A 14,840-nucleotide genomic window follows, 5' to 3' on the forward strand; every position below is an offset into this window, starting at 1 on the left:
TACTGTATAGTACTAGGGGTTGGGATTTTAATATTTATTTAAATTTAGAAGTGTAGTGAGGAAAAATATGCTTTTTATATACAAGTGCAATCATGCGGAACAAAAGACCAAAATCGATCAGGGAAATTAAGCGATCAAAAGATGGTTGTAGTATGAGGATAGTTAGTTTGCATGGTGGATGATGATGTTTTTTTATGTTATTGTATTGTGAATAATTTTTTTCCTGTTTTAAAATGTGGAGGTACTGTTTGATTTATGCATTAACTGTAAGTATTTTGCAGCCATACTTTTTTTTTGTTTAACAGCGAGGACTACAATGGAAACAAGCCCAGAGCTTTATTGTGTTTTTATCCTTTATGGTTTTACAGTGCTCAGCATATATAAGTACACCTCTCACAAATCTATCTTTTAAATTCATAATTTAATAGGAAGCTATACAATATTATATTTGTGCATATACATTAGCTTAGTCAGTACTGAAGCCAAATCTGGAGATTATCTAACAAGATAACTTACGATAACGGTCCAAAAACTAGTACACTCAATTTTATATGTTAGAGAAAAATATTAAATACAAATTTAAAAATGAGGAGAAATCAAGAGAAACAATTTTTTTTTAATTTAGTTGAAATTTTGTAGGTTGTAATTTATGTTTGCAATATTTTGCTTTTATAATTTGCTTTTTGAATTTATTGTATTATCTTTCAATTTCTAAACATGTTTGGTAACTAAAATATTATTTAAATAAATATATCTGTTTAATAAATCTGTTTTTTAATGCACCAAAAAAAATTGACTATATTTACTGAGAAATGGATAAAAATATTAATTTGCAAAATGGGCTGTACTCAATTATGCTGAGGACTGTATCTCAAAATGTATGGGATACTTGTATTTTTGAACAGTTTGTCTAAAACCTGTCAAATAAAATTCAATTCAATTCAAAACATAGAAAAGCATTTTGTTTTGCATTGTGATTATTCAATTTCTGTACCTGAATAGTTACAATATTGAATAGTACTAATATTGTTACTGTTATAATACTGAATACTACTAATATTGAATTCCTCATCCAATAGTGCTTTTCAAACTGTCTTGTGAAACTGTTTTCATATCACAATTTTTAATCACAGAAAAATAAAATATCAGATTTTTTCAAAATCATGCAGCCTTAATTTGAAGTGACATATTTTCTGTATTGGTGTAGTAAATTACAGTACAAAACCTGGTAGTAAACTACTTATAAAGTAATAAAGCAATTACTTTTTTTTAAAAGTTGTTTTAAACTACTAAAATGTCAATGGGCTGTATGTACAGCTAGTGTTTTTCAGCCAATGTTGAACTGTTTTCAATTTCACAAGGTTTTGTTTACAGCATCGATGTTGTAATGTAATTCAAATACAATCAGTTAAATAGATTTGGCTGTTAAAGTGTAAAAAGAGACAGTTTAAACACAGTCGCCATCATTAGCAACAGGCTAGGGCAAAAACTCAATTGAAAATACTAGGGTAAATTTAATTTCCATATTTATAGATATGGCGTGGAAAATTTAATCCAGTGTTTCTGCTTTGGTCTGATACCCACTTTATACCATATCTCATCCAGGCAGTGAAGATTGCTGTTTTTTTTTTAAGGAGACCAGATCTAAAACACAGCAATTTTGTGTGGGATGACAATTTACAGGAAGCCCTGGGGCTGGCTGACTGAAATTAAAAGTATGTGTCCATATACCCTATTAAAGTCACTTTGTTTAACCTCAGATTTAAATGTTCAATGGCAAAATCCACAAAGCAGACATTAAGGTCTCATAACTATAAATAAATGGATAGGAATAGGTTGTCCATAGTGTATGTGTGTAAATGAGTGTGTATGGGTGTTTCCCAGTGATGGGTGGCAGCTGGAAGGGCATCCGCTCAGTAAAATATGTGCTAGATAAGTTGGCCCTAATATATAATGGGACTAAGCTGAATGAATGAATGAATGAATATTTACAATTTGTTCTGTTCCCACACTTTAGTACCCGACGGACATTATCCACCTCATTTTAAATGATTTACTGGGAATAAAGAAACAAATGATTAGATAAAGTGTTAACCCAAAGAATGTCTGCTTGAAATGTTCAATGTCAAGCAAGTTTTTTTGATTCTCCCAAATCCCTGAAAGTTTGAGTACAAAAAAATGCACTTCCTGAGGGAATATAACATGCTTGTCAATGACTGCTGAAAGACTGAGAAAAAAGAAGGATGGGCAGATGAAAAGAATGGAAATGTTATATTGTGGATATACTGTTCTTCATCTCAACCCTCCACCCCCCACCCCCCGCCCCCCCCCCCCCCCATCTCTGGCACTCCCTCAAGGCCGTGTTATTGTTCCTGCCTATCAGTGTCATTTCCACAGCCAGTGCTGAAAGAGAGTGGAGAAACAGAGGCAGGTGAGAGTGGACGAGAGACACCGAGGAGGAGCTCACCTGTGTGCTCAGCTCCGCTTTTAACAGAGGACATTACTCCATCAGGAGGACTGCTGACAGCTCCACACATGATAATCCACTGCTGTCCCTAGGGAGGAGAAGTGATGAGAAGATAAATAAGGAATCAGTGGAACAGGTAAGAACATGTGCTCTGTTTGTCTGCCACGTGTGCTGAGACTTGGGCTGATTTACAGAGGGGCAGCCGTTTGGAAACACAACTGAAGGAAAACTGGATGGCTTACTCAGTACACACAGGGACAGATGTTTTTCACTTTAACTGCCTATTGTGTGATGGTAATCTTGTTGGAGAAGGCTGGAGTAAGACATGCAATATCTGAAAAAGCGACGAGATGGAGAAGAAAGTAGAGTTAGTAATTCAATTTGTAGAGTTGTAAAAATAATGCGAATGATTGAATTATTCATTAGAGGTTAAATCTAAAGGATAAAGGTGAAGTTACTGCAAGTCAAAGTGGAGCACTTGTACTTAGACAGGGTTCATACATATTTTACTACTAAAATTCCATGACTTTTCCAAGACTTTCAAGTAAATTTTCATGACCTAATGTTTCATGCAATGTCTACACATGCGTGGTAAAAGAAAAACAATGCATGTTCAAATTTATTACAGCATATCGTAAAACATGCAATCTATTTAGGTTCAATTTATATTTATATCTATGTAAAACTGATTCAGACAATGCTTACACTGCACTAATAATGTGATGTGATTGGCCAAGGACAGAAAAGAAGTAAATAACCCATATTCAAATATACAGATATCTGTTTTCCATGAGTTTTCCAAAACATTGTGGGTTTTTCTGTTTTTCCAAAACTTTTTCAGGCCTGTAAAATGCCATGTGAAAATTCCATGACTTTTCCAGGTTTTCCATGACCGTATGAACCCTGCTTGGAGGTCTGTTCGGATGTTTGCAAAACACAACATGAGTAGAGTAGATTAAAATTGGTAAACGTTGTTTTGATGGGCCCTTAAACAGGCTTTCAACTGACTGTAAGTGACTTTGCTAATGCATGTGAACTTATGCTGACCCTAACCATAACATCTATTAATTACTGATATACTAACACTGTTATAGTTGAGATATAGTTGTAAATTAGCTAACAGAATGTCTAAAGACAATCAAAATATAGTGTAACAAAAATATATACTTGAAAACACACAATATTAAGAAACTACTCTCTAAAAACGCAGAGAAGTTGCAACCCAAATTTGAAACAAACAAACAATGGACACATTTGACCAAGTTTGGGTTGAAACATCCTAACATATTTTAGTGTTACACTTAAACTCTAAAATGAAATTATATTAAACATATATTAAAGTGAATAGCATTAAAACATGGAAAAACGAACTGTTTTGAACAAGTGATGTGTGCATTAAAATCCACAGCATTTGACTCATTTATTAGGCATAGTAAATCACATTGAAGATCACAGTTAATGATCATTATTAAATTACTAATAACATATTTTTTTCCTGTCTTTATACAAATTACATGTGTGTTAGATGACAGCCCATATAATCTAAATGGGGCGTCACGGTGGCACAGTGGTTAGCACGTTCGCCTCACAGCAAGTTTGGGTGGGTGAGTTGGCATATCTGTATGGAGTTTGCATGTTCTCTGCATGTTCGTGTGGGTTTTCTATGGGTGCTATTGTTTCCCCTACAATCCAAACACATGTGCTATAGGTTAATCGAATAAGCTAAATGGGTCGTAGTGTATGTGTGTGAATGCAAGAGTGTATGGGTGCTTCCCAATGTTGGGTTGCAGCTGGATCAGCATCCACTGCGTAAAACATATGTTGAATAAGTTGGCGGTTCATTCCACTGTGGCGATCCCTGAATAATAAAGGGAGTAATCCGAAAAGAAAATGAATGAATGAATGAATGAATAATTGAATGAATGAATGAATGAATGAATGAATGGATGGATGAATGAATGAATGAATGAATGAATGAATGAATGAATGAATGAATGAATGAATAATCTAAATGTAAACATGAGGGACATGTGTACGAGTACACTGTTAAAAATACTGCTTGCCTTACATTTTTTTGAGCTGAATTAAATTAACCTTATGAGTCCATTGAACTTATAGTATGTTAAACTGACTTAAAACTGCTTGTGTAACTTATAAAATTAAGTTAGAACAAGATTAATTTAGATTAATATGTTACAGTGAACTAAAAACATATGCTGCCAGGAGTAATTGATCATATAATTTTTACAGTGTAGATAAACATCAAATATAGACTTTTTGATAAATCACTTATACTGACTGATAACTGATCAGTATATTTACATCTACTTTAAGTACTTTTATATTATTATTTGTTTAGATTTTTTAAAACTGCCCCCTGACCAAGCAAAATGCATTTGGATTTAGGAAGCATCTGTATTTTGAAATCCTGATATCCAAACACATGTGAATGTTGCAGCCGTTTATATGCAAATTAATTTGGACAGACCAAACCCAGGGCTGTCAATATGACTGCACTTAAAGGGACAGTTCAGCAAAAAAACAAACAACCTGAAATTCTGTGATCTTTTACTCACCTTGTCCAAACCTGTATGAGTTTCTTTTATGTGCTGAACACAAAAGAAGATATTTGAAAGAATATTGGTGACCATATATACAGCCAACCAAAGCACTTTTTTCTTCTTACTACACCAGTCAATGCCTATACCATCAACAATGTTTGTTCATGAACATTCTTCAAAGCATCTTTTTGTTAGAGTTCAACAAAAGACTCTCATACAGGTTTGATGGTATCATTTTTTTGGTGATCTATCCGTTTAAATGGTTTATGACCTATAGGCTATATGCACACAAACTTTTAATTTTCAGCCAGGCAGCCCTTTCCATTACAAATTTGTCACATTTAAGATCTGATTTCTTTAAAAATCAGCGATCTTTACTGTCTGTTAGATACACGATATGAAGTGGGTCTCAGATTGGACAAGAAGCACTGAATTAAATTCCATTTCTCCCTACTTTGTCTTTAAAATATGACAGTTTATATTACCCCAGAATTTTCAATGGAGTTTCTGTGCTAGCTAGTTGCTACTGACGGTGCTAGCGGTTACGCGGTCTTTCATCTCGTTTTACACTTGAACAACTAAATGAATGCTTAAGTCCATTTAACTGAATGTATTTTAATTACATTACAACAGTTGTGCTCAACCCTGTTCCTGGAGATCTACCTTCCTGTAGAGTTCAGCTCCAACCCTGATCAAACACACCTGAATCAATTAATTAAGACCTGAAGCAGCACTTGATAATTACAGGCAGGTGTGTTTGATATGGGTTGCAACTGAAATCTACAGGAAGGTAGATCCCCAGGAACAGGGTTGGTCACCCCTGCATTACAACATTGATGCTGTAAAAACAACCTTGTGAAATTGAAAATAGTCACATTAAGCTTTCACCGGAAGTTTATCGTTGGCTTTAAAACTCTAGCTGTGCCTAAAGCCCATTCAGGCCCCTTCAACGTGTACAGTCAGTGTTGCCAGATTGGGTGGTTTTGAATTTGATTTTGAGGGTAAAAAATGTAATAAAATGACAAAATTTGAGCAGCTTTGAAACGTAACTTTTATAGGCAACTTATTCAACAAAACATAACTGTGGCCTCCTACTCTTTTCAGTTAGTAGTTACCAGTGCATAGTACAAACCGCATGGGCCCACCCGCAAGAGGAGGTGAAGGAGTTGTATCAAATCCATGGACAAATCTGACTTCCCTTCGCGTGCACACGCAATATGTTCAAAAAATGATTATGTTCAAAAGAATTTAAAACGCCAAATAGGACGAATGTATACCCCATTTCGAAAGTAAACATACTCTAATAGGTAGTGTAGGCTAATCTATTAGTGTAGGTAGTGTAGGGGCAGTTTTTCGATGTGATCTAGTTATGTTGTGGTTCTGTATGAAGTCAATCTAGGGCCACATATACTTGCAAAATAAAAGAAAGTTTTGCAAACCGGTAAGTATTGTGAGTAAAAGTATTGAGCAAAAATAAACAAATAAATGCAAATCTCCAAAAATCGCAAAGTGAAAATTACTTTAAAAGTTTGCTAACAAAAAAAAAAAAAAAAGAACTGCAAATACGAATCAAGCAGTGCAAAAAATCTAAAACATTTGCAATTAAAAAACTATATATATTTGCAAAACATTTTTATAGCATTGCCTCATTTTGATTTGCTTTGCACTGCAATATATCGTTTATTGCAAATATATATATATATATATATATATATATATATATATATATATATATATATATATATATATATATATATATATATATATATATATTTTTTTTTTTTTTTTGCAGTTAGATTTTATTTGCAGTTTTTTTCTTGTTTGCAAATTTCATCTTTACTCCTCAAAACTTAATTTTCCTGTTGCAATTCTTTATTGTGTCAGCAAAATAATTTTATTTTTTAAAAAATCATTTTCACTTTGCTATTTTTAGAGATTTGCATATAACTATAACTCCATAGTTCTGTGACTGCTGGTGTTGGTTGCTGTATGGTTAAAAAATATGACAGTTTAAGTAGCTAGGTTCATTTCTATTTAAATAAATTAAAACTAAATAAAACAATATAATATTTTGGACGTTTTTGTGCGTTTGGCGGGTTTTGCGCTTTTGGACTGGAAACAGTCAGCTAAATCTGGCAACACTGTGTACAGTACTAAAAGCAGTTCATCCTAAATCAAATTAGCAGAGCTACTCTCAAACCCCTCCTTATCTTCCCTAATGGCTCGCGTTATCAAACAGATCCGAGTGTCATGCGAAAGTTCAAGCGCAGGCTCTGCTGCACACGGGCAAGGAGAACCAGGTCAGGCACTTACTGAGCAACACAGGCAGCAAAGTTAATGAATAACCATGAACTCGTGCGCTAACCGCGGTCAAACAGGTATGCGTCGAGGCGTAGATTGAGAAAGCAGATAAAACAGGAGTCGTACCGCAGGTGCTCTGGAGTCAGGGGGTTTCATGCAGTGCTGAGAGACTGGCTGCCTGGGCATCGGCCTGTTCTTTAGGAATGCCAAAGCCAGACCAATATAATAGAGAACAAACAGGAGCATTGTGCAGAGCAGGGATGGAGAAAGAAACGCGCGCGCACATACAAACACAGGCCATCTGCTCTCAAACGAACCTCTGCCTCAACCTGTGCAGACACAAAACCACTTAAAAGTCAGGCTGGATTAAATGCATGTATTACTTAGCTCTGGATGGGTTTCGAGAAATACTTCCGTGTATTGTATTATGGACTGTAGAGTCACCTTGTTGATGAAATTCTTATGGTCTCCAAATGCCAGGACCAGTCGAGCGTTGACTTTTAGAGGGCCTGAAAGAGTTTCTGAAGGACAGTGCTGCTGACGTTGGCAGAAACACGGACAACAAAGCAGCCTGTGTCTTATGAATATTGTAAGCACGGGTGATTTTTTTTAATGGGGTTTTGACCTTTACCACTGAACACCCTTAAAAATAGATTATGATAACAGTTTTTAGAGCCATTTAGGGGAACTACTGTATATGACAATGATAAAGTGCTTTGCCTTTTATGTGCTTTCACTAGAATTGGCGGTCCATTCCACTGTGGTTCCCCAGATAAATCAGTGATTAAGTCAAAGGAAAGGGAGTGAGTGATTTTGCTGTTCATTTACACTGGTATTTTGGGGAACTGAAAACTGAAAATGTGTTTCAAAGCTTAAGATACTATTAATGTCACTGTGTGCATTACAAAAACAATTTAGAGAAAATGGTGAGGGAATGGGCATGTCTACAGGAATGTGTGAGGATAACCAAAACAAACACAGCGGACAACAGAACAGTGTTTCTTTACAGTGACAATGCCAGCTAAATTGTCAAAATATGCTTTTTTGTTTATTCTAATCCTTGTGAGCAGTGATTATTTTGACAATATTGTCATCTATGCAATTTGTTTTTCAAAAAAATTAGATGACCCTAAAATGACCTGCCGTTTTTAGTAGATCTGTCATTCAAATGTATAGTAGTTTTCCATTCAAAGTCTTGGTAACACTTAAGTAAAGTAACAATTCACAAGATTAATTACTGGCTTAATACCTGCCTATTATTAAGATAATATCTTATCTATTAAGCCTCTTATTGTGAATTGTAATTTAAAATAAGGTGTGGACTTAACTTTCAAAGGGCCTTATAGCAATTCACAAACCCTATGAAGTTATATGAAAAAAAGAAAGATTCCAAGAAGCACAAGAACCAACCTTTTGGTTTCCCCAAAGAACTTCAAGTCAAGTCAAATCGAGCTTTATTGTCATTCCGCTACATGTGTGGACATACAGAGGTACAAAATGTTGTGTCTCGCAGGACCACAGTGCTACATAAATTAATCAGAAATACAAACACAACACTGGACATAAGAGCTATTTAAAAGTGTAACTAACATATGCTATAAAATACTTAACTATAGACATATATACAAGTACTTTTACATGAGACTGAGCAATGTTGTGCAGGATATTGTGCAAGAGAGATATTAAAAGTGAATATTGTGCAAAAGAGGTATTTAAGGTTTAATATTGTGCAAAGGTGTTATTTAAGGTTAAAGCAAGCAGTGCAACATGATTGTAGTACATTTATAGTAAACATTCATTCATCCATTCATTTTATTTCAGCTTAGTCGCTTTATTAATCCGGGGTCGCCACAGCAGAATGAACCGCCAACTTATCCAGCACGTTTTACGCAGCGGATGCCCTTCCAGCTGCAACCCATCTCTGGGAAACATCCATACACACTCATACACTATGGACAATTTAGCCTACCCAATTCACCCGCATGTCTTTGGACTGTGCACCCAGAGGAAACCCACGCAAACGCAGGGAGTACATGCAAACTCCACACAGAAACGGCAACTGACCCAGCCGAGGCTCGAACCAGCGACCTTCTTGCTGTGAGATGACAGCAATACCTACTGCGCCACTGCGTCACCTATAGTAAACATTGTTTTCATTATTGAGTTCTTGTAAGATGGAGTATAGAATCATTTTTTCCATCTTTTGTAAGATGGAGTTTAGAACCTTAAGCTAAATAAATATTGTGTTCAATGGTAATAATAGTCATGCATGTTAATGAAAATTCAGTCCTGTGATTCCTGTCCAATCAAATCGCACATAGTAGTAAAGAGGTAAATCACATCATAATGAGCTACCTCAAGACATGGGCGATGTATAATTGCAGCAAACCTTTACACGCATTGACCTAGAGGACTGTTTAGATGCGTGTCGCTGATGAAAAAAATGACAGATGTTAACTGTATGAAGACCGAAATTGCCTTAAACACCCAGCAGGCAAAAGACATCAACATGACGTCAGATTGAAGTTGTACCCCAACGTCGTGGAGACGTTACATTTTCTTTGGAAATGAAAATCGGGTTGGCGTCAGAACTCAACATCAGGCTGACGTCCAACCTAAAATCAACCAGATATCAACGTCTTATGATGTTACAGCTTGATGTTGTGTGGACGTTAGCACTATGACGTCTATAAGATGTTGGATTTTGGTTGCCATACCTGAGGAATAAATGTCAATATCTGACGCCAAGATGAAGTTGGTTTAAGATGTTGGCTTGACGTTGGATTTTGGTCACTTTCAAACACAACCTAAATTCAACCAAATATCAATGTCATTTGATGTTATTATTGGACATCAAAATATCGTTGTCCTTAGACGCTGGATAGACATTTAATTTTGGTCACCTGACATCACAACCTAAATTGAACCTAATATTAACATCTTATGACGTTGTGTGACTGCTGGGCAATAACTAAATGCACTACAGAATGTTACGTTTACACACATCCACAAATTACATGTTAATGCATCAGCTTTTCACAGCGTAAAACTCACTTCTCACTACTCTTGAGTACTTTTGAAAGGTCTACTTTTTACTCATACTTTGAATAATATTTACAACAGACACTTTTACTCTACTTGCACTACATTTTTAGGCAAAGAATAGTACTTTTACTTTAGTATAATATTTTAGTACTCTTTCCATCACTGGAAACTGTGAAAATGTAATCTAATAAAATCAGTAAATCTATTAAAATGCCACCATTAACCAGTAAAAAACATTTATTTTGGTCTAAAACAAGAAACAAAAACGTCAATAAACTAGTAACAGTGAATGAACAGTACAACAAGCTCTTATGTAGAACTTTTTTTAGACCTGATGACCAGCTCAGTTAATTTGATTAAAGGGCAAAAAGTCAAACAAATCCTGTTGACCTATTTTCTTGCTCAGCTTGTTCTACATACATTTCTGTTTGCACAGTAATTTCCACACAAATGCGTATTCTCAATACTGTCCGCACACATGAATCAACTGGCTGTAAATATTAACTTCATAACCTGTGCCCTAGATTTGCTCTATAGAGCGTATATGAATAAACCTAAAGGTGATTTTGAAGTGTTTGTCTTTCATGTTCCAGTAAATCCACGTGAGGGAGTCAGTGGAGGACTATATTCATGCGAGATGGAGCCGAGTCCAATGGTGTGGCACACTCAGGTGATCCCGCTGGAGACAGAGCTGGAGAAGGTGAGCTCGCATCCCGAGTGCTCCATCTGCTTCAACACCTACGACAATGTCTTCAAAACGCCAAAACAGTTGGACTGCACCCACACTTTCTGCCTTGAATGCCTTTCCCGGATCATGACCACCTCCATGGACCCTCAAAACTCAAAAATCCCATGCCCCTTCTGCCGCCAACCAACCACCATCCCAAAAAAGGGGCCGCCGGCTTTGACCACCAGCCAGGAGGTTCTGTGTCGCCTGCCCATCCACCAGCAGCACGAAGAGCCTGTATGGCTGGACGGGGAGAAGCTCTGTTACCAGCGGCCAATAGAAATGCCAGGAGTACCAGCGTTCTGCATTTGTGTGGATATTGGAGCTAGTGGCCATAGTGGTGTGTCTTCTTCCCAGACTCGCCCACGGCTCGGTCTAATGGAACGGCTGATGGACTGGAAACGTTTGCTGCTTTTTATATTCCTCATGGTGCTGCTTTTGGGCATTGTTTTGTGGCCCCTGCAGTGCATCGTCACAACGGGCTCCTTGCGTTGCGCGCCCCAGAACATGCATATGTCTACTACTACAGCTTCTACTACCACAGTCACAATGCTGCCGTAAAATAAACTGCAAAATTCAGAGGATTGGTACGCGTTTACATCCATTCATCCTTGCTAAGACTGTTGGGTGATGAAAGAGTTACAGTGAGCTGCAGGACGGCGGTACAAATGTAAGAGCTGCATCAGTATCTTACAGTACATTTTAATGAGTGTCAAAATCTAGCCAGTGCAGATGAGAAAGCTGACGGATGACTGTATGCCTACAATGATCAAAACAACATTTCTATTAAACAAGTTTAATAAAGGGCAATTCATCAACAGATGCTGACCAAAGTTAACAGACACTTAAGGTCTGATCAGTGTTTTGGTTGGTGCTGGTACTGTAACCTGGTCATTATCTCTGCTGGGCTGGTTCAGACAGTCTAGCGTGTACTGGCCTGAAAGGGATGGTTCGCTTAAAAATGAATATTTGCTTCTAATTTACCAACGAAATCTCAAGGCAATTCGTAATTTTTTGATTTAGAGGCTAAATCTGCGGTCACACTGGGCTTTTCCTCCCATAGACTTCCATTTATACGTACGCGAATGCGTCAGACTGGAAATGCGGGGTCATGTGTCAAAATCGCATCACTTGACTGCGTGAGAGCAATCGAGGATCAAAACAGGACCTCTCTGGACAGAAATTTAAAACATGGAGCAAAACGCTCGCTTTTTTAAATGTCTAATCATTTTGTTTAATCCCGCCCCTTTTCGCAGCGCCGCACGACAGAATTTCGCACACACAAAGCGCGGTGTGACCGTAGCTTAATTTGTAAGAATTCGTACGATCTAATTCATACAATTTAGTAAGATTTGCTCATCACCCAATGACGGTTGGGTTTAGGGGTGGGGTTGAGTGCCACGCCTCCTTTTTAAAATCGTAACTTTTCGTACGACTGAACTATGCTTGAATTCCTACAAATTAGCAACTAAAGTGGCAAAACGTAAAATACTTACGTTTTCTCGTGAGCTCAGGCTGAATTTACTCACCCTAATGCCATCCAAAATGGACTTTGCCTTGGTCATTTACAAAATGCAAGTCAACAACTACTTGAAAAACACATTTGGGCAAAACAGAATGAATCCCTGTGGATCCTGACGACACATTAAGGTCTTAACATCAACATTAATGTATTGTCGAGAGAAACTTTGCATAATTTACAATAGATAAACTTTTAATAAACAGTTTGACTAATGGTCCTAAGTGTGTTCCAAACATTTCACACATTACCAATACTTGATGTAATAACATTTTCCACAGTAAGTTCTCCAGACTGTCTTTAAAGGTGCTGTATGTATGTTTTTGACTATTCTAAAGCATAAAAATACCATCATTTGTTTGCAGATATTTAACAAACATGCCAAGTCAGTTATTCTGCTTTGAAAATAACCTACCCAAGGCCAGTTTAGCCCATTATATTTCAGCACCCCAGGATGCCTTGGTCGAAAACCGCATATTTCATTCATTCATTCAGAAATGCTCTCAAAGCATGCGCTCGAGACCGAAATGCAACCTCCGGTGGACAGTAGCAGACACTGAAATGACACGCAGATTCAGAGTTCAACATGAGATTATTATTTAGAAAATAATAAAAATATTACCACCGTAAACATCAGGTGAGCAGGTTACATTGTAACCCTATGTCCTAAAAACATGCTCCGTGATGAGGTTTGCAGTGATGAAACGCAACAGAAATTGAAATACAGCCATTCAGAAGCACAGAATATGCACTCACACATGAAATGGTAAGGTTTATGCTCTAATTAATACATATTAAACCTCTTTAACATTATTAAATGTACATGCTGAATCACTGACGTGTTGGTTTGCATTATTTTACAGTTCTAAAGTTCAATTTTAAATGGTTTACTTAACTTTCAAGATCTGAGGTAAACTATCTGTTGCTGCTTTCAGTAGCATGGCAATAAATGTCATGTAAAATTGCATTCAAACTCACATTGCTAAGAGCGTTTCTGAATAAAGCACATGAGGTGCACCTGAGGTGATCACTGTCTGTTGATCAGCTGCAAGAAAAAGAAACAATTTCTAGTATATCAATTCGAGGTGTTGGTTAGAACAAAAACTCCTTTTAATACGGAGAATATTCCCTCTATCACGTGCTGTTACATTTTTTAGTACACGATTTAAATCAGCCTTTTGGCTCGATTGTTAGGCTTGCTCCTTTTAGTCCTCAATCTGGCAACTTGCGTTTGCGTTTGTTTTGATCCAGGAATGCAATACCCAATTCAACCACTGGGTGTCAAACTCACATACTGCACCTTTAAAGAGCCCATATTATGGGTTTTTGAAAATGCCCTTCCATGTAGTGTGTAACACAGCTCTAAGTGAAGTGAAATATCCAGCTAAGGCTTAAATCTGTAAGTGTACAGTGTTTAAAACTATTGATTCATCTATAAAAGAGTCGACTCATAGTGCTTCAAACGAGTCGTCTTGATAACGAGTCATTAGGTGTTTCGCGATGACGCAGCCACGAAACACAAGCCTCGCCAGTAGTTACGCGCGCAAACCAGGGAGATTTGAAAACCTGCGGCCCCGCCCACTAACACAGAAAAAACACTAGACACACACACACACAGACGCTGCCGGTCGAAAGAAGTCACGCTGTGCTCAGATGGATAATATTGACAGTCTCTACCCAAAGATGAGTTGTGAACTGTGAAGAGTCAGTGGTTGAGGTTTATTCACTAGTGTAAGTAAGTGCGATTAAAATTGTTGCCTCGTTTAACTTGCAAATTATGTATTTATTGTGTTTTGTTACTTGTTAACCTGGTACAGTACACGCGGTTACTCTTTATATTCTCTTATCACATGTAAGCCACGTTAAAAACGCGACGCGTGCCGCTTTGTTTACGGATTTAACGTTAAAGGCTTTTGTGAGCTCGCGTTCCATTGCCGTTTGTCGTTGCTATGGCGATCGTAAGCTAGGAGACAGGAGACTTTCCCTATTTCTTCTGAGGAGCGTTGTGTGTGTGTGTGTGTGAGAGAGAGAGAGAGAGAGAGAGAGAGAGAGAGAGAGAGAGACTCGCGTCGCTTTCCCTAGTTTTTCTGAGGAGCGTTGTGTGTGTGTGTGTGTGTGTGAGAGAGAGAGAGAGAGAGACTCGCGTCGCTTTCCCTAGTTTTTCTGAGGAGCGTTGTGTGTGTGTGTGTGTGTGTGTGTGTGTGGTGTGTGTGTGTGTGT

The 14,840-nt window shown here is 37.2% G+C and overlaps 1 protein-coding gene across 1 annotated transcript; it reads left to right on the forward strand.

Moving 5' to 3' along the window:
* Positions 1–2,428: 2,428 nt before the first annotated feature.
* Positions 2,429–14,758, forward strand: LOC130216787 (RING finger protein 223). Its single transcript, XM_056448654.1, has 2 exons — positions 2,429–2,603; positions 10,968–14,758. The coding sequence occupies exon 2, from the start codon at positions 11,012–11,014 to the stop codon at positions 11,660–11,662; it is 651 nt and encodes a 216-aa protein (XP_056304629.1). The 5' UTR covers positions 2,429–2,603; positions 10,968–11,011; the 3' UTR covers positions 11,663–14,758.
* The last annotated feature ends 82 nt before the right edge of the window (positions 14,759–14,840 follow it).

The sequence above is a fragment of the Danio aesculapii genome, chromosome 23 (assembly GCF_903798145.1).
Source record: "Danio aesculapii chromosome 23, fDanAes4.1, whole genome shotgun sequence".
Taxonomy (NCBI): Eukaryota; Metazoa; Chordata; class Actinopteri; order Cypriniformes; family Danionidae; genus Danio; species Danio aesculapii.

Excerpts from the sequence above, each read along its gene's own strand:
- LOC130216787 (XM_056448654.1), top strand. The coding sequence starts at position 11,012 with ATGGAGCCGAGTCCAATGGTGTGGCACACTCAGGTGATCCCGCTGGAG.